This window comes from Chlorocebus sabaeus, chromosome 6 (genome assembly GCF_047675955.1).
Source record: "Chlorocebus sabaeus isolate Y175 chromosome 6, mChlSab1.0.hap1, whole genome shotgun sequence".
Taxonomy (NCBI): Eukaryota; Metazoa; Chordata; class Mammalia; order Primates; family Cercopithecidae; genus Chlorocebus; species Chlorocebus sabaeus.
Genome location: NC_132909.1, coordinates 22859208 through 22878947, shown reverse-complemented (window position 1 = coordinate 22878947; position 19740 = coordinate 22859208). Strand labels below are relative to the sequence as shown.

At 52.6% G+C, this 19740-nt stretch overlaps 1 protein-coding gene and 1 long non-coding RNA gene across 2 annotated transcripts; one reads left to right on the top strand and one right to left on the bottom strand.

Moving 5' to 3' along the window:
- Positions 1-243: 243 nt before the first annotated feature.
- CLIP3 (CAP-Gly domain containing linker protein 3) lies at positions 244-18223 on the bottom strand. The gene is made up of 14 exons (XM_007996450.3): positions 18065-18223; positions 17533-17756; positions 12472-12611; positions 12292-12385; positions 11927-12088; positions 11486-11604; positions 9731-9967; positions 5306-5441; positions 5033-5161; positions 3407-3550; positions 3214-3337; positions 2980-3044; positions 2504-2576; positions 244-1792 (listed from the first exon to the last, which is right to left on the bottom strand). Exons 2-14 carry the CDS (start codon positions 17696-17698, stop codon positions 1738-1740), a joined length of 1644 nt encoding a protein of 547 aa, XP_007994641.1. The 5' UTR covers positions 17699-17756; positions 18065-18223; the 3' UTR covers positions 244-1737.
- Positions 1775-8188, top strand: LOC119621737 (uncharacterized). Its single transcript, XR_005238297.2, has 3 exons — positions 1775-2557; positions 5369-5519; positions 8004-8188. It is a non-coding gene; the product is annotated as an uncharacterized lncRNA (long non-coding RNA).
- Positions 18224-19740: the final 1517 nt, after the last annotated feature.

Sequence of the window (19740 nt, the reverse complement as noted above, 5' to 3'; positions counted from 1 at the left end):
GTCTGGCACTGGCCAATCAGAACTTAAGAACCGAACCGGGCCATCGGCCGAGCGGACCCGGATGGGCGGGACGGGGGCTGCAGCCATGACAGCCGCGGGAAGATACGAGAGGCTATTAGAAGGACTTCCCGCGGCCAGCGCCAGCCGGTTCTCACGCCGCAGGGAGGCGAGACTGAAGGAAGCACTTCCTTTCCTGTCTTCTCCCAACAAGGGAAACCCCCAAACAATGACCCGACACAGAGAGGCCATAGAAACGTCTTTATTGAAGAGGACAGGAGTCATGCTGAGTTTGGGGACATGCAGTGAAGGGGCAGTCGTGAGCTGTCCTTGGTGGTTGGGGCCCCAGGTCTGCCCTGGACTCCCTGGGCCTTCAGGTTCTCCCTCGGGCTGTTGGTCGGGCCCAGGTGCTGTGGGGTCCTTTGAGGCCAGTGACTAGAACGTAGGTTGAAATCGGAGTTCCAGGATTTGGGATCCCCTCAGGGCCTTGGGGCCTTCCATTTACTAGAGATGGAGGCTTTAGGATTTGGGGTTCCCTTAGGGCTGGGGATCTTGGAATTTGGTGTCTTGAAATCCGTGGACTCAGGGCATTGAGTCCCAGTTTCCAGGGATGGGAATTCCTGTGTAGGGTTTCCTGGTGCCTGTCAATAGGGCTTGAGGTGCCTGGGAGCCTGGAATGCATATCCTGACTGCAGTCTCCTCCATACCAGGCACAGCGACCTCATGATTGGGTTTCCTGGTGGCTTGGGATTGGATTTTCAAATTTGGGATTCCCTGGGGATTTGGGGATTCCATGATTCAGGGGTCCTAGGAGTTAGGGCATTGGGGTCTTCTAGGGGCTGTAGGACTTGAGGGCACAGGGGAGTTTGGGATGTGTGTACTCTAGGGTTTGGGATCCCCAGAATCCTAGAATGGGGCCTCCAAATTTTGGGGTTCCCCAAAGGGGGAAGTCGTTACTTAAAAAATAGATAATTTTCTGGGAGCCTGGCCAGCACAGGAGCTGTGGGCCATGTGGGGTGGGCTTCGTACAAGGCACTGGGGGTTTCTTGAGGGTGCAGAGGGTAGGAAGACTTGGGGGTCCTGTAATTAGCACTTCCAGGACTGTTTTGGTGTCTGTAAATTAGGGGTGACAGTGGGCTGGTTATGGGGGGTTTCTCTTGAGGGGTAAGAACAAGGGTCTTTGTTAATGAAGGAAGTCTCTGATTGAGGGGTTGGAGTGTAAGGGCTTCAGGGTGACCATGGGGTCACGACATCTTGAGGGGACTGATGTTAAATGGGGAACAATGACATGAACGTCTGTTACTCTTTTGCTTTGGGGGTGTGACCTATGTTTATTTCAAGAGGACTTAGTGGGGAGTGTTTGTTAATGGGGAAGTTTCTGATCCAGGGTTGGGTGATTCAAGAATGTTCTGTTGTAATGCGTTATGTGAAGAGGGTCACCATCATTAGGGGTGATGTGGAAATTTGTTAATCTGGGAATCTGCTCTGCGGGGTTGGGGATAGGGACTAGCCTGAAGGTGCTACTCAGGGAATCTCTTTCTGGGTGAAATGGGGTCTGTATTTGGGGGTTATTATGGGGCTATCTGTTAATAATGGGGCCTCAATGATCGAGGGCTGGCTAACAGGGGTCTCTACTCTGGATGTGTTACTGGGAATCTCTATCTCAGGGTGACTCAGGGCTCTTCGGGTGTCAGGAGATGCTAGTGGGGACTCTGTCTCTTTGTCAGGTGTCCAGGGCCTCTAAGACTGCATCTCTGCCCTCAGCATCCAGGGGAACCAGCAGCAGAACAGCAACCTGGAAAGGAGAATGACAGGGTCACACCCTTAGGCAGGCAGCGGGGACATCTGCACCCATCACCGCCAGCCTTTCCCCCAGTGTTTGCTATCAGGCCTTTCTGGATTTTGCCTCTACCTCTCTGGCTGTGGTTGGTTGGTTGGTTGGTTGGTTGGTTGGTTGGTTTGTTTTCTGAGACGGAGTCTCCCTGTCACCCAGGCTGGAGTGCTGTGGCATGATCTCGGCTCACTGCAACCTCTGCCTCCCAGGTTCAAGCAATTCTCCTGCCTCAGCCTCCCGAGTAGCTGGGACTACAGGTGTATGCCATCATGTCTGGCTAATTTTTGTGTTTTTGGTACAGACGGGGTTTTACCATGTTGACCAGGCTGGTCTTGAACTCCTGACCTCAGGTGATCCAGCTGCCTCAGCCTCCCAAAGTGCCGGGATTACAGGCGTGAGCCACCCCGCCTGGTCTGTAGCTGTTATTTTGAGGCTCATGTGGAGTGAAGGGTGTTCTGCTTCCTTTACCGCCCCCCCGAAAGTGGAAATCACTAGAATTCAGTGCGGGGCCCTACACCCTAAAGACTGTTTCTGGGTATGCTAACAAGTTACAAGTTTTCCTAACCTCTCTTTCCAGCCCTGACCAGAGCTCCAGATCTCTGGGTCCAACTGCCTTGTGGATCCCTCTCCCTGAATGTCGCATAGGAGAGGGGACAGGGGTTGGCCACACACCTGGAAATGGAGTTCTCTGATGCAATGTCCTTTGGGGTCCGGACTGTAGTGAAGGTGCGTTTGGGCTGCGTCACTGAAGAGGAGGTCAGGATGTTAAGTGAGGGGATGACAGACCACCTGTGTCCTCAATACTCATTCAGACTCCTTCTCATTAATACCTCCCCATGTCTCCAGCCCCTACCTGGATCCCACATTCCCAATACCCACCTGGGCCCCTTGTCCATAATTCCCACCATGTCCCCCAGTGACTATCCCTTTCCCCAGTATCTGCTCAACCTCATGTCCCCAAAGAGCCTTGTTGCTAACTTCCTCATACCCTTCAGCACCTATCTTTTTGGGGACCTTGTCTCATCATTTTCCTGGACCCTGTATCCCGCATTAAATACCAGAGACTGTCACCAGTATATACCTGAGAACCCAGGACCCTTCCTCCCATCCCCAAACTTACACTCCCCACATATCATCTCCCAACTCACTTGTCACTTGATGCACTTTTTTGGCTCCAACACTGTCCCCAGGGGGATCAGTGGATCCGCCAATCCTGAGGAGACACAGGGATAGGGGAGAGGTCAGAGCCACAAGAGGCCAGAGTCTGACTGGGGGCTGGGGGGTGTCCACACTGTCCTGCTGGTCTGGGAGGAGGAGGCTATCTGACGGGGGATCAGGGCTCCAGGTGGTACCCTGGGTTGGGGCTAGAAGTTCGGGCTCACCTCTGAATACGGGATGCTGGTGCGAAGACCCCATGCCTCGGGGGGCAAGTGAAGTACCGGACACCAAAGACAGAGCCGTCATGCTTGCCTGTGGGCTGGTCCAGCTCAATGCCATACCAGTAACCTGCAGCATGAGGGTGTCAGGATTTCTCAAGGCCCTGCCTGGCCCCCGGCCCAGAGTCCCCATCCTCACCTGGGGCAAAGTCTGTCTTCCCATAGAAGCGCACGATCCCCTGCTTCTGGCCGGCGACAAGGACCTGGTCTCCAACCTCAGCCTTGGCCCCATCACGCTGCTGCAAGCTGCCCAGAGATGGGGATGATGGGGTCTTCTTCTTGCCTAAGGGAAGAAGGTGCAGGAGGTGGGAAGGGGGTGATGCCAGCTTTGGGAACCCCTGCCACCTGGAAAACCCCAAGGTAGAAACCCTGTTCTTAGTTTGAAGTGAAACTGAATCCCAGATGCCAGAGAATTAGGAAGGGGCTTTAGGCCTGAAAGGAAACCAAGTCAGAGAACCTGAAGAACCCCAAAATCCTTTCTCAAAGCTGAGGATATGTTGGATTAGGAAAAGTTGAGTCAGAAGTCAGGAACCCAGAAACTGTCCTTTTAAAATGAAGGGAGAGGCCAGGCACAGTGACTCATGCCTGTAATCCCAGCACTTTGGGAGGCCGAGGCAGGTGGATCACGAGGTCAGGAGATCGAGATCACGGTGAAACCCCATCTCTACTAAAAATACAACAAATTGGCCAGGCGCGGTGGCTCAAGCCTGTAATCCCAGCACTTTGGGAGGCCGAGACGGGCGGATCACGAGGTCAGGAGATTGAGACCATCCTGGCTAATACGGTGAAACTCCATCTCTACCAAAAAATACAAAAAACTAGCCGGGTGCGGTGGTGGGCGCCTGTAGTCCCAGCTACTCGGGAGGCTGAAGCAGGAGAATGGCATAAACCCAGGAGGCGGAGCTTGCAGTGAGCTGAGATCTGGCCACTGCACTCCAGCCTGGGTGACAGAGCCAGACTCCGTCTCAAAAAAAAAAAAAAAAAATTAGCTGGACGCAGTGGCAAGCGCCTGTAGTCCCAGCTACTCGGGAGGCTGAGGCAGAATGGCATGAACCTGGGAGGCAGAGCTTGCAGTGAGCCGAGATTGCACCACCACATTCCAGCCTGTGCGACAGAGCGAGACCCCATCTCAAAAAAAAAAAAGAAGGGAGAATTTGGGTCTGAGAGTAAATCAGGCTGGGTGCAGTGGTGCAGGCCTGTAATCCCAGCACTTTGAGAGGCCGAGGCAGGCGGATCACTTGAGGTCAGGAGTTTGAGACCAGCTTGGCCAACATGGCAAAACCCTGTCTCTACAAAAAAAATACAAACATTAGCCGGATGTGGTGGTGGGCACCTGTAATCCCAGCTACTTGGGAGGCTGAGGCACGAGAATCGCTTAAACCCAGGAGGCAGAGGTTGCAGTGAGCCAAGATTGTGCCACCACACTCCAGCCTGGGCAACAGGGCAAGACTCTTATCTCAAAAAAAAAAAAAGTAAATCAAATGACCAAAGCCAGGATCTCCACAGATTCTTCTCTAAAACTGAAGGAGACCTTTGGGCCTGAGAGGAAACTAAGTCACAGAGGGCAGGGAACCCACAGGTCCTTCTAAGAACTAGGGGGGACCAGTACTGAGCCAAAGGGAAAACTGAGTCAGAAGTCAGGAACTCAGAGCTTGTCTTCCAAAACTGGAGTTTGGGCCTGACGAGAAACTGAGTCACAGAAGCTGAGCTACCCACACAACATCCCCAAACTGGCTCTTCCCACCGCAGGGATCTCCTCTCTGACCTTTGTGTTCCCTGCGGCCTTTGCCGGTGACACGGGAGAAGTCCATCCGGGGGGTCCGGGGCGTAGAGGTGACAGAGGAGGGGGGTGCATCCACTGCCTTGGAGATCTTGGACACGGAGGCAAAGAGACCTACGAGTACAGAGTTCGAGGCTGGTGTTGTCCAAGCCTCTGCCCTCAGCCCCCATCCCCCATCCCCTATTTCCCAGTCAGCAGCATCAGAACTGCTGAGTGGACCCCCGGCCGCACCCCTCTTGGGCCCCAGGTGGGACTAACCCTGCTTGGGGGGGCAGATGAAGTACCGAACACCCCCAACGCTGCCATCATTCTTGCCCTCAGGCTCGTCCAGCTCCACGCCCACCCACTGGCCGCTGGCAAACTCCGTGGTCCCACAGAACCGCAGTGTGCCCGTCTAGGGAGAGAAGGGAGGCGACGGCTGAGGAAGGAATGCTGGGAGGCCAACGTGGAGTGCTCGCACACAGGCAGCAAGGTGGGGTGCATAAGGCCACCCTGGGCCCAAACCCCAGGTCACACATCACCGTTTGCTGGCTACATGAGTTAACCTCTCTGCGCCTCAACTTCCTTTGCTGTGAAATGGGAACAAGTTATACTCACCTTATAGGATTGTTAAAGAGTTGCCCTGTCTCATATAGTAAATAGTGACTAGCCACATAGGACAATTTAAATTTATTTATTTATTTATTTATTATTATTATTTCAGACGGAGTCTCGCTCTGTTGCCAGGCTGGAGTGCAGTGGCACGATCTTGGCTCACTGCAAACTCCGCTTCCTGGGTTCAAGCAGTTCTCCCGTCTCAGCCTCCCAAGTAGCTGGGACTACAGGTGCATGCCACCACACCTGGCTAATTTTTGTATTTTTAGTAGAGATGGGGTTTCACCATATTGGTCAGGCTGGTCTGGAACTCCTGACCTCAGGTGATCCACCCACCTCAGTCTCCCAAAGTGCTGGGATTACAGGCATGAGCCACTGTGCCTGGCCAACAATTTAAACTTAAACTAAGGCCGGTTGCGGTGGCTCATGCCTGTAATCCCAACACTTTGGGAGGCCAAGGCTGGAGGATTATTTGAGGCCAGGAGTTTCAGACCAGCCTGGGTGAAAATGGCGGGACCCTCTCATCTTAATCTGTTCCAAAATACAAAGGCAGCAAGACCCTATTCTCTATAAAAGAAAGAAAAAAGGTAGCCAGGTGCAGTAGCTCAAGCCTGTAGTCCCAGTTACTTGGGAGGCTGAGGTGGGAGGATCACTTGCGCCCAGGAGTTCAAGGGTGCGGTGAGCTATGATTATGCCACTGCACTTCAGCTTGGGCAACAGAGCAAGACCCTGTCTCAAAAATAAATAAATGCATACCTTAGGAACAAGACTCAGATAATTTTTTAATTTAAAAATAAATTAATTTATTCCGGGCACGATGGCTCACACCTGTAATCCCAGCACTTTGGGAGGCCAAGGTGCGAGGATCACTTGAGGTCAGGAGTTAAAGACCAGCCTGGCCAACATGGTGAAACCCCCATCTCTATTAAAAACACAAAAATTAGCTGGGCATGATGGCGCACGCCTGTAATCCCAGCTACTCGGGAGGCTGAGGCAGGAGAATTGCTTGAACCCCAGAGTGTTGCAGTGAGACCAGATAGCACCATTGCACTCCGGCCTGGGCAACAGAGCAAGACTCTGTCTCAAGAAAAAACATAAATAAAAATAAAAATCAATAAATTTAAACTAAAAGTGCATTTCCCCAGTCACACTAGTCATATTTCAAGTGCTCAATTGTCACATGTGGCTTGTAGCTACTTTACTGAACAGCACAGACACAAAATATTTCCACCAGTACAGAAAGCTCTGTTGGACAGGGCTGTCATAGAGAAATTAAAACCCTCAGAACAGGCTCGGCATTGAGTAAAGGATCAGCAAGTATTCGTTATTGAAAAATGTTTTTTTCTATTTTAGAGACAGGGTCTCACTCTGTGGCCCAGGCTGGAGTGCAGTGGTGCAATCATAGCTCAGTGTAACCTTGAACTCCTGGGTTCAAGCAATCTTCCCTCCTCAGTCTCCCGAGTAGCTGGGACTACAGGTGCACGCCACCAAAGCCTGGCTAATTAAAACAACAACAACAAAACTTTTTAAAAAAATAGAAATGGAGTATCCCCATGTTGTCCCCCAGGTTGGTATTAAGCTCCTGGCCTCAAGCAATCCTCCCCATCTTGGCCTCCCAAAGTGCTGGGACTACAGGTGTGAAGCCACTCTGCCCAGTCTGTTAGCTATTATCATGCTGTAACTTTGGTCAGGGGACTTCTTGAACCTCAGTTTCATCTGTAAAATAGAGATAGTAAGATACCTCATGGCGTGATTGTCTGATGGAAACTTTTTTTTTTTTTTTTTTGAGACAGGGTCTCGCTTTGTCACCTAGACTGGGGGTGCAGTGGCATGATCTCAGCACAGTGCAGCCTCAAACTCCTGGGCACAAGTGATCCTCTCACTTCAGCCTCCTGAGTAGCTAGGACTACAGGTGTGCGCCACCATGCCTGGTTAATTTTTTCATTTTTAGTAGAGATGAGGTCTCACTATGTTGCCCAGGCTGGTCTCGAACTCCTGAGCTCAAGCGATCCTTCTGCCTCAGCCTCCCAAAGTGCTGGGACTATGGCCATGAGCCATCGCATTCGGCGGAAACATTTTTAATACATGTAAAGTTGCTTAACTGCAGTGAGCCTTTAGTGAGTGGTTATCATCATTATGGGAGGCTCATTCACCTCTCCATGTCTCAGTTCCTTGTCCATATAATGGGCTGATTAATTAGTGCTGATCTTAGAGGATTGGTGGAGGGACTAGAACAGTGCCTGGCACACACAAAGAGCACTTAGTATGCACTGGACTCTGTTCTCATGGCCTTATGCATTTTAATTAATTTAAACCTCAACCAGCCCCCTAACGTGGATACTATTATTATCTCCATTTACAGATGAAGACATTGATGCCCAGAGAGGCGGAATCACTGGCTCCAGGTCCCACAGCTGGGAAGTTGCAAAGCTGAGATTTACCTGGGCAAGTCCCTGAGCCTGAGCCCATGACGCTGTGCTATGCTGCTTCTCTTAGGGGCAGTGATTGGTATTCCGTGTCTTCAGATAAAGGTTTTCACCTGTTGGAGGCTCTTATGGTCTGGCTTACAAAATGGCAAGAGTCAACCCAAACTTCTTTCAGAATTGTGCAATGGATATGATTAGATCGTGCACATCAGAATGCTTTCTGGATGGGGCCGGGTGCAGTGGCTTATGCCTGTAATCCCAGCACTTTGGGAGCCAAGGCAGGTGGATCGCTTGAGGGCAGGAGTTTGAGACCAGCCTGGCCAACATGGCAAAACCCATTGCTACTAAAAATAAAAATAAAAAATTAGCCAGGCTTTTTGGCACACACTTGTAATCCCAGCTACTCGGGAGGCTAAGACATGAGAACAGCTTGAATCTGGGAGGCAGAGGTTGCTGTGAGCCAAGATCACGCCACGGCACTCTGGCCTGGGTGACAGAGCAAGACCCATCTCAAAAAAACAAAAACAAAATTCAAACTCCTTCCAGTAGCCTACAGGTCTGCTGTGACCCAGCCTTGCTGACCTCTCCACCTCACCCCGCTTCCCATAACTCCCTCATCACACCGCCCCTTCCTGCCTCTGTGTCTCCATACCTACTGTATCCTCTACTTCCTTACCTTTGCAGAGGAAGCTCTTTCCTGTCTTAGTTTGGACATCACCTCCTTAGAGAAGCCTTCTCGGAACACCCCAGCTAAAACCACCCCAGCATTCAGCCAGGGACAATTTACTAAATCCAAACATGTAATGGTGTTCACAGCCCTTGTTGCTACCAGAAATTTACTTTTTTTTTTTTTAATTTTTTTCAGTAGAGGCGGGATCTCGCTATGTTGCCCAGGCTGGTCTCTAACAACTCCTGGCCTCAAGTGATCCTCCCACCTCGGCCTCCCAAAATGCCGGGATTATAGGTGTAAACCACCATGCCCAACCCATAAATTATCTCAACCATAGGTTTACTTTCTTGACTGTCTCCGCTTCATTACAAGAGGAGCTCCATGAGAGCAGGGCAGGGGCAGAAACAGCCCTCCCTCCTTAAGGACAGACTGGGTCCCGTATGGAGCCTGAGGGACACCAGGAAATGAAGTTGGAGTCCCTGGATAAATGAAGATTCTCTCTGCCCTCTGGGCTGTGATACCCGCTCCCCCTAGCTGAGGCTCCTTTCTCCCTTTTTTTCCCTGGCTTGCTCCTCCACATCTGCAATTTGGATGCATTCCCCATCACACTCCAATCACTCTGGCCTGGACTTTCCTAGCCAGAATTGCCTCTGAGAGTGGAGGGGCCTGATCGAGGACCACAAGACCCAGGGGGAGCCACAGGTGCACAGAGCTGCAAGAGATCACTCTGCTCACCCCTCCCCATGGCAGCCATGACCGTTACTGTCAGATGATGAGTTGTTTTCCCCCCTGGATGGAGAGCTCAGCACAGGGTGAGGCTCAAAGGAGACACCCACGGAACAACTGAGACGAAATCAAATACTGGATGGATAGTTAGGACGGCAAGCAGACAAAGGGGACGGACTGCACTCTGCCCAAGGACACAGCTCCAAGGGATTAAGGGGCTGAGTCCCACCCCCACCCACCACGCCAACACACACCCCAGCGCCTGACCTTCTGGCCATCCAGCAGCACGCGGTCTCCCAGGCGCAAGCCCAGTGCGCTAAGCATGAGATTGCCTGGGACGTTGTCATAGTTGGGTAGCGTGACCTTGGGGAGGGCGCAAGATAGTGGCACCGCCTCTTCCAGAAGCGTCCGCAGCTCCTTGGCCACCAGCGCTGCCTCTGCCTTGTCCAGGGACATGTCCATAGGATCTGGGACCACCTCCGCTGGCACCTGTCCTTTTCGATTCTGGGGGCCAATGGGAAGAGGGGGCGGGGACTCAGTGGCACAGGCCACGCCCCCATGGAGGCCCTGACCCTAGACACCACCTGTCTGGGTGATGCAGGGGTAGGACTAGGTCATACCCTGGGCCAACCTGGGAATAAGAAGGGGCAGGGCAAGGCCGAGTAAGGTGGCTCACGCCCGTAATCCCAGTACGTTGTAAGTCTGAGGCAGGCAGATCGCTTGAGGTCAGGAGTTCAAGACCAGCCTGGTCAACATTGGGAAACCTTGTCTCTACCAAAAATACAAAAATTAGCCAGGTGTGGTGGCGTGTGCCTGTAATCCCAGCTACTCAGGAGGCTGAGGCAGGAGAATCCCTTGAACCTGGGAAGCAGAGGTTGCAGTGAGCTGAGATCATGCTACTGCACTCCAGCCTGGGTGATAGAGCGAGACTCCATCTCAAAAAAAAAAAAAAAAAAAAAAAAGAAGGGGCAGGGCAGAAAGGTGCAGACCACATCCCCAGGGAAACCCACCCCTGACACCCAGGGCTGGGGGTGTGTCAAGTAATTGAGGGTGGGCCTGGGGGTGTAGGCAGTAGGCATGAGGGCCACACTTCAGTGCTGCAGGTTACGCCCCCAGGGAAGCAATCTCTGGAGACCCCAAGCCTGTAATGAGGACATGTGGGAGATGAACATTGAGAATGGGTTCCTGTGGGCCGGGTTCAGTGGCTCATGCCTGTAATCCTAGCACTCTGTGAGGCCGAGGTAGGCAGATCACCTGAGGTCAGGAGTTCGAAACCAGCCTGACCAACATGGTGAAATTCCATCTCTACCAAAAATACAAAAATTAGCCGGGTGTGGTGGCGCGTGCCTATAATTCCACCTACTCAGGAGGCTGAGGCAGGAGAATCGTTTGAACCTGGTAGGCAGAGGTTGCAGTGAGCTGAGATTGCACCACTGCACTCCCGCCTGGATGACAGAGCCAGGCTCCATCTCAAAAAAAAAAAAAAGAGAGAGAGAGAGAGTGAGAGTGGGCTCCTGTGGTATACAGTCAGGAGTCACACTCTGGGCCAGTGGGGAATGGGAAGAGGCAGGGTCTCAGGGGCACAGGCCATGTTCCCCCAAGATACTGGTGCCTGGACAGCTGCAGAGTAATTAGCATTGTGGATGGAGCCTGGTAATGCATGGGTTGGAAATCAAAGATCATATTGAGGGCTTAGGAGGGAACCAACCCTCTCATTCACAGAGGGCCTAGCCTTACTTTCCTCATGTCCTTGAAATGCTGTTATGCACTGCCACTGGGTAGGCTGGATGACCCTGCGCAGATCCCTTAATCTCTGCCTCAGTTTCCCCATTGTAAAGGCTTATAGTAGACTTCACCTGACATGTAATGAACACTAGGCAAATTTCAGCTGTTATTGCATTTGCTGAATGTACAGACATTTGTAGTATCTGGGAAGTCACGGGAAACGCAGAGACCTGCTGGAGGGAAGTGGGGGAGGACGGGAGCAGGAGGGTAACGGGTTCTGGGCAAGGGTGGCAGTACCCTCAGTGCAGGGTTGGCGCCGTGCTCCAGCAAACATTTGGCGGCGCCCAGGCACAGGCTGGAAGCAGCGATGTGCAGGGCTGAGCCGTGGTTGAAGTCACTGCACGTGGAGTTCACCACTGGAAGTGGGCAAGAGGAGGGGTTCCGGGTAAGCACCTGTGGGACCCCAGCCCTCCTCCTACCTCGGGGCTCATCTCTTAACTTGCAGGTCCCAGAGCCTCCGACGCAGAGCCCCGCCCCCACCTCGGAGCCCCACTCTCCCTTCGCGGCCCCGCCCCTCCCTAGAGTGGTAGTCCACTGAGCCCCCTCTCCCACGCCTCCAACCTCCCGCTGTCTCCTCAGATCGCCATCCTCCTTTCCCTCGCAGCCTGGCCCTCACCTGGGTCTCCGCATCCCTCACCCAGGTCCTTGCCCCCTCCCAGCCAGGGCTCTCCTCCTCACCTCGCGGCCGCGCGCCCTTCAGCAGCACACGCACGAGGTCTGGCACATCAAAATAGGCCGCGTAGTGAAGCGCGTTCATGTTGGTCCAGCGGCTGCGCAGGGTCACATCTGCCCCCAGCGCCAGCAGCTGCTGCGAGAGGCGCACGGCTGCCGCGGGGTCCCCTGCGTGATAGGCGGGATCAGCTTGGAACCCCCATTCCAGAGCATGGGCCCAGTGTACGGGGAGGGCCCTGAGCCTAAGGGACTATACTTTGGGATCTGAAGCTTCGGGTTCCAGATGGGGCCTGAGTTCTGGGTGGTTTTCAGCGTGTTGGGTCTGGAGGCCTAGGCTTTGGGGCTCATGACTTGGGGGTGGGGTCCCTCACCGACTCCGTGGGCCCCAGCCTTGCACGCATAGTGGAGCAGTGTCATGTCGGTCAGCCCGTCACGATCGTTCACATGGCAGCCTCGGCGCAGAATCTGTGAGTACCAGGTGAGCAGGGAGGGTCACCCACACATGTGGGGAACCGCATCCCCTCTCTCCCTGATTTCCCCAGTGTTCTTACCTCATTGCCGATGACATCTATCTTGTGCTGGACTTGGGGCACCCACTGGCGCACAATGGCAAACAGCTCGGGGATGGTGGTCTGAGGGTCAAACAGGATCTCCTGGCACGCCGGGTCATTAGGATCGAAGAAGGTGAAAGCTGGGGTGGCAAGAGGTCCAAGGTCACCCCACGCACCTGACCCCCTCCTTCCAGCCTCAGTAGGGGAACTCCAGGTCTTTGCCTTTTAGAGCTTCTAATGCGGGATCTCAAGCTGGTGGCACATGGGCCACAGTCAACCCACAGGCATTTTCTGTGTGGCCAGCATGAGGTTTCAAACTCAGGTGGGTTCACATAAAAATCTTGATGCCCAGTGTGTCTTGAAAAATTGGAAGATGAGGCAATTCCCATATAGCAGCAAACTCCACCCCTTGAAACAAAAGCTGGACAGAGAGTGCAGTACCTTGGAGTCTGCATGTCCAGGGGGACTGCTACTGACCTCACCCACTGTTGCCCTGTGAGAGTATGAGTGAAGTTTGGCTGAATCCCCAGATCAAAAATAAATAAAGCCAGAAGTCCTGGTTTTTAATAAAACTCTCCCAATTGTTTCAAATACCATGTAGCCCACATAAAATGTATCCATGACTGGGCACAGTGACTCACATCTGTAATCCCAATGCTTTGGGAGGCCGAGGCAGGAGGATTGCTCGAGCCCATATAGTTTGAGACCAGCCTGGGCAACATAGCAAGACCTTTGTCTTTATAAACGTTTTAAAATTAGCCACGTGTGGTGGTGTGCATTGGAGCTACTCAAGGAGATTGAGACAGAAGAATTGCTTGAGTCCAGGAGTTCAAGGCTGCAGTGAGCCATGATTGTGCCACTGCACGCCAGCCTAGGCAACAGAGCAAGACCCTGTCTCTAGAAATACAAAAAATAAAAATAGAGGCTGGGTGCGGTGGCTCACGCCTGTAATCCCAGCACTTTGGGAGGACAAGGCAGGTGGATCACCTGAGGTCAGGAGTTCGAGACCAGCCTGGTCCAACATGGTGAAACCCTGACTCTACCAAAAATACAAAAATTAGCCAGGCGTGGTGGTGGGCGCCTGTAATCCCAGCTACTCAGGAGGCTGAGGCAGGAGAATCACTTGAACTCAGGAGGCAAAGGCTGCAGTGAGCCGAGATGGCGCCACTGCACTCTAGCTTGGGTGACAGAGAGCAAGACTCTGTCTCAAAAAAAGTAAATAAATAAATAAAATAAAAATAAAAATAAAAATAAAAATAAAATGTATCTATGAGCAGGAATCAACCTGTGCCCAGCAAGGGTGGTGCCCAGAGGCACTTCTGTCTCCTCCCACTCGACTCTAAGGAGTACTGCTCTCTGTGACTTCAGCATCCAGCACAGGGCCCTGGCACGTGGCAGGAACTCAGTGCGTGGTGAATGAACGAGTACATGAATGATCAGATTATACACAGCCCAGGGAAGTGCCACACAGAAGGTGTCTCCAGGAATCAGCCGGCATGCTCCTTTTAGAACTGTAGTCACATCATAGCCCTGCTTGGCTTGGAACCCTCCTCCAGCTCCCATCCCATCCAGAGAACAGACCAAAATCTTTCCCATGGCCCTCAGGGCTCTGCCCTCTCCCCTCACTTATTCCCCTTCCCTCATTTCCCACACTGGGGCTCCCTCTGTCCCTCCCACGTGCCAAGCAAATTCCTGTCTCAGGGTCTTGGCACTTGCTGTTTTTCTCACTCGGAATAGACTTCCCACACATCTTCACAAAGCTTTATAGATCTTTGCTCAAATGTCATCTCCTCAGAGAGGCCTCCCCAAACCACACTGTCTAAATCGGCACCCGCCCTTCTCCATCTCCTACTCTTTCTTTTCTTTTTTTTTAAGAGATAGGGTCTTGGCTGGGCATGGTAGCTCATGCCTGTAATCCCAGCACTTTGGAAGGCCAAGGCGGGCAGATCACGAGGTCAGCAGTTTGAGATCAGCCAGACCAACATGGTGAAACTCCATCTCTACTAAAAATACAAAAATTAGCTGGGCGTGGTGGTGGGCGCTGATAATCCCAGCTACTCAGGAGGCTGAGGCAGGAGAATCACTTGAACCAGGAAGGCAGAGGTTGCAGTGAGCCAAGATCATGCCATTGCACTCCAGCCTGGAGTCCGTCTCAAAAAAAAAAAAAAAGATAGGGTCTTGTTGGAATGCAATGGTGTGATCATAGCTCACTACAGCCTTGAACTCCTGGGTTCAAGTGATCCTCCTGCCTCAGCCTCCCTGCTAGCTGGGACTACAGTACACACCACCATGCCCGCTATTTTTTTTTTTTTTTTTGTAGTAACAGGGTCTTACTATGTTGCCTAGGCTGGTCTCAAACTCCTGGGCTCAAGCGATCCTCCCACCTTGGCTTCCCAAAGCACTGAAATTACTGGTGTGAGCCACCATGCCCAGCCCTTTATTTATTTATTTATTTATTTATTTATTTATTTATATCATAGCTCATATCACTACTTAACATGTTTACTCCTTTTCTTTCTCCCTCCTTCATTTCCTTTCTTCTTCCCTCACTAGGATCTAAATGCTACGATTCCATTCTGCCCCATTCACTCCTTTATCCCTAAGGCCAGGCACAGCACATGGCACACAGTAAGTGCTCAGTCAATCTCTATTGAATTAATGTACAGATTTAACAGATACACAATTTCCTCTTGGAGTCCACCTTAGCCTTTTCCCTGTCCTCAACCACATTTCCAGATTCCTTCACGTTCTGGGACAAAACCCTTTCCCGCTCTGCAAGCAAGACTGCTTCGAGGGCTCAGCCTATGCCCTCTGACCTCCCACTGAGTCACAGGCCCCAGCCACCTCCAGCCGCATTTCCAAAGGAGATTTTCCAGTTTTCTGAAGTACAGCACCCCCCAGCTGTACTTATCAGCAACACCTCAGGCCCCAGATAACTTTATTTTTCTTTTTTCTTTTTTCTGAGACAGGGTCTTACTGTGTCACCCAAGCTAGAGTGCTGTGGTGCAATCCTAGCTTACTGCAGCATCGAATTCTCAGGCTCAAGTGATCATCCCACCTCAGCCTCTGGAGTAGCTGGGACTACAAGTACTCACCATGCCTGGCTAATTTCTAAATTTTCTGTAGAGATGGGGTCTTGCTCCATTGCCCAGGCTGATCTTGAACTCCTGGCCTCAAGTGATCCTCCCGCCTCGGCCTCCCAGAGTGCTAGGATTATAAGCCAGAACCACCGTGCCTGGCCAACTTTCTTATTTTTCTACTAGACTGAAGTCAACTTGTAGTCTCCCTGATCCACCTCTAGTGGGTGACATGTCCGTGGATGCCATCTCTCCTGCTCTATCCTGGCAACACTAACTCTCTGAACCTGGTTTCTGAACCTCACAGCTGCTGGGGATTCCCAGCCTGCATATCTTCCAAATTCCCCTTCTACATTCAACTCTGGCTGCGCTCCATCCCCTTCTACCCAGTACCCAGAGGGAGCTTTCAAACTATAAATCAGACCTGCCACTCCTCTGCTTTTAAACACCCTCACCTTGTCACTCTCTTCTCCCCCTTCCCACTTAGAATATAACCAAAGTCCTCACTGTAGCCTTCAAGGCCTTTCCAGATCTGACCTATGCCGGCCTCTCACCTCAACCTTGATCATTCCCTGAATACAGCTCCAGGATCTTTCTGTTCCAAGTTCAATTCTGCCTCAGGGCCTTTGCACTTGCTGCTCTCTGCCTGGAACACTCTTTTTCCAGCTCTCTTCTGGCTGATTCCTCCCCATGCTCCGGGTCCCAAACTAAATGTCACCTACTCAGAAAGGCCAGCCCTGACTACCCCTGCAGGTAGCTGCCCCCTAGTCATTATCATATCCCCACCTTTCCTTCCCTCCCTCCCTCCCTCCCTTCCTTCCTTTCTTTCTTTTTTTGATAGTCTCACTCTGTCACCCAGGCTGGAGTGTAGTGGCTCGATCTTGGCTCACTGCAACCTCTGCCTCCCAGGTTCAAGCGATTCTATGGCCTCGGCCTCACGAGTGGCTGGGATTATAGACGTGCGCCACTATGCCCAGCTAATTTTTGTATTTTTAGTAGAGATGGGGTTTTACCATGTTGACCAGGCTGATCTCAAACTCCTGACCTCAGGTGATCCACTGCCCTCGGCCTCCCAAAATACTGGGATTACAGGTGTGAACCACCACACCTGGCCCACCTTTTCTTTCTTTCATAGCACTCCAATCTGAACTTATCTGATTTCTGATTTATTTATTTGTTCACTTATTTAGTCTCTCCTCTCCTGCAAGGGAGGATCATTCCTGGATCACTTGGGATTAAATCTCCAGCACCCAGCATAAGGCTTGTCACAGAGTAGCAGTACTCGATAAATATCGCTCGGTCAATGATTAGACACTTTCAGTTTCTCCAAGAGGTCCTCCTCTCAGCTCCATACCCTCCTACCTCAGATCCTTTACCCAGCAGTTACCTCTCCTGGGACCCCTTTCCCCTGACCCCTCTCGTAGTTAACCCCAACTCACCCTCCAGTCTTCTCAAATGTAACCTCCTCAGGGAAACCATGTCTTAAAAAACTCTTGCAGCAGCTTGTTTTTGGCAAATACAATTTTCATAATGTCTTGTAATTATATATTTATATTACATTATATTTTTCTTTCTTGCATATAAACCTAAATGTGAACTAAATTACATTATGGTTTAATACCTATTTGTGTGGCTGTTACTGAGGCCTGTGAGTTGTCTCAGGGTAAAGACTGGGTCTCTCTTGCCCCCTGCTGTGGCCCCAGCCCCTAGCATAGAGCCAGGTCCACAGACGCTTTAAATAAATGATTGTTGAAAGACTAAATGATGGAATGATGTGTCATGAATCAACGACTAAGAGTATTACAATTCCATTCTTCAATGGGTGAATGAGTGAATGAACGAGGGGTGCTCTGCAGCCAAGATTCCTCTGGACCACCTTCAAATTCCCCAGAAATTCTCCTACCATCACCACCAGCAGAGCACAGCCCACCCTTCCCAGCCACCCAACACTCCAGGCTAGATTCCAGGGTGGGGACAGTGTTACCGTAGTCCTTAGGGAGGGGGGCAGGTGCCGAGGGGTGCACAACAGGCTTCTGTCGGCGCTCCTGGGTGGGGCTGGGGGCCTCGGGGACGGGCTCATCCTCCTCCTCCTCTTCTTCCTCCTCTCCTCGGGGCGGCGGGGCCATCGGGGCAGGATCTGTCTTAGTCATGGTCCTCGGTGGCCCTCGGGGGGCAGGTGCAGAGTTGGGGGCAGCTTTCAGGCAAATCCTGGAGGCAGAGGTCAGCTGGAGAGGGTGCCCCGCAGGCTCCAGGGTCCAAGCCCCTAAGAGCTTCCAGGGCCCCGAGTGGCCTCCGTGCAACTGGATCTTGGGCAACCATAGGGACCCCCGTTACCCACAGAGGGCCCTGATGTGTGCGCCCAGCGCCTGCCACCTCCCCCAGGCCCAGCCCCCCATTCTTCTCCTCCCGCGTCAGGCCCCTCAGTCTCAGCCGCCCCCTCCCCGGGTTTGTTTATCTCGGGATGCAGGATGCTTCGCCCCTCCCCTTCTCCGCGGGCCGCCCCCTCCCCATCTTACCTCGGGCGGACAGCGCTGGGGACCAAAGTGGAGACTGGGGAGACTGTGGGAGCAATGGGGTGTCGGTGTCAGGGGACGTGATGGGGCAGGCGAGGGAGACAGAGAGAAGGGGACGAGGCCCAGGCGCCGACGGGGGGTGGGGGCGGAGAGGGAGGGGCACGACTGCGCATGCGCTTGCTGCCCCCTTACTGGCGAGGGGAGGAGGGACCAGGAGGAGGGATCGGGAGACGCTCGCATTGATGGAGGGGCCAGAGGCGGCGACGCAAAGGGGAGAGCCTCTGAGTACAGGGAGAGGAAGAGATGGCTACGGAAAGGAGCGAGATAAGCAGATACAAGGGCGAAAGAGAGGGCTGAGAGAGCGGGTACAGACCTTACCCATCCCCTTCCGCCACGCCTGCAAACCAGGCCGGTGAGGGCAGTGGTCTCCCGGCGTGGTGACGACGGATGTTCTGTCTCTCTAGGACCCTAGAGCGGACCCCTTCTCCAAGCTCACCATTCATAATGGGTGCCTCAGAGAAGTGATTTTCTAGAGACTCCTATCATGATCATCTCATCCTTACCATTTTAATGCAAGGCTCACACACTGGGGCCCACAGAGGTTAAGCCGCTTGCCCAAAAGTACATGAGTAGGTGATGGAGCGAACATTTGAAACCAGACAGTCTGTAAAGTCTGTTTTTTATTTTTATTTTTTCCTAGAGAGGGTCTCACTCTGTCACCCAGGCTACAGTGCAGTGTTGCAATTTTGGCTCACTGAAGCGTCAAACTCCTGGGCTCAAGCCATCCTCCCACCTCAACCTCCTGAGTAGCTGAGACCACAGGTGCATGCCACCACTTCTGGATAATTTTTTAAAGAGACAGGGTCTTGCCATGTTGCCCAGGCTGGTCTTGAACTCCTGACCTCAAGGGATCCTCCTGCCCCAACCACCCAAAGTGCTGCGATTACAGGCATGAGTCACCGTGCCCAGCTTTCTTTTTTTTTTTTTTTTTTTTGAGATGGAGTCTGGCTGTGTCGCCCAGGCTGGAGTGCAGTGGCCGGATCTCAGCTCACTGCAAGCTCCGCCTCCCGGGTTTACGCCATTCTCCTGCCTCAGCCTCCCGAGTAGCTGGGACTACAGGCGCCCGCCACCTCGCCCAGCTAGTTTTTTGTATTTTTTAGTTGAGACGGGGTTTCACCGTGTTCGCCAGGATGGTCTCGATCTCCTGACCTCGTGATCCGCCCGTCTCGGCCTCCCAAAGTGCTGGGATTACAGGCTTGAGCCACCGCGCCCGGCCTGTGCCCAGCTTTCTTAATCACCATGCTACATGCCTGTAGCAGTGTCTGGGAAACAGACCTGCTGAACAACCCCTCCAACTCTCTTGGAACCTGTATCTACCCTACGGAGGCCTCCTGAAGCCAGCCCAGGGTCCTGGCTCCATTGTCATGGCTTGGCTTCCCACCTGGAGCTGTAGCCTGCTCTGCCTCAAATCATCCCAGCCTGGATGGGGCTGGGTGACAGCCTTGAACACCTCATCCTTCTAATGCACAGGCCCAGTAGCTCCATCTCCAAAAGATTTCCAGAATCTCACTCTCCCCACCACTACCTTGGGCCCTCACCCTGGTCCATCCTTCATCATCTGCCACCGACACTATGGCAGCAACCTCTTACCTGCTGTCCCCGTCCTCCTCCAACATGCA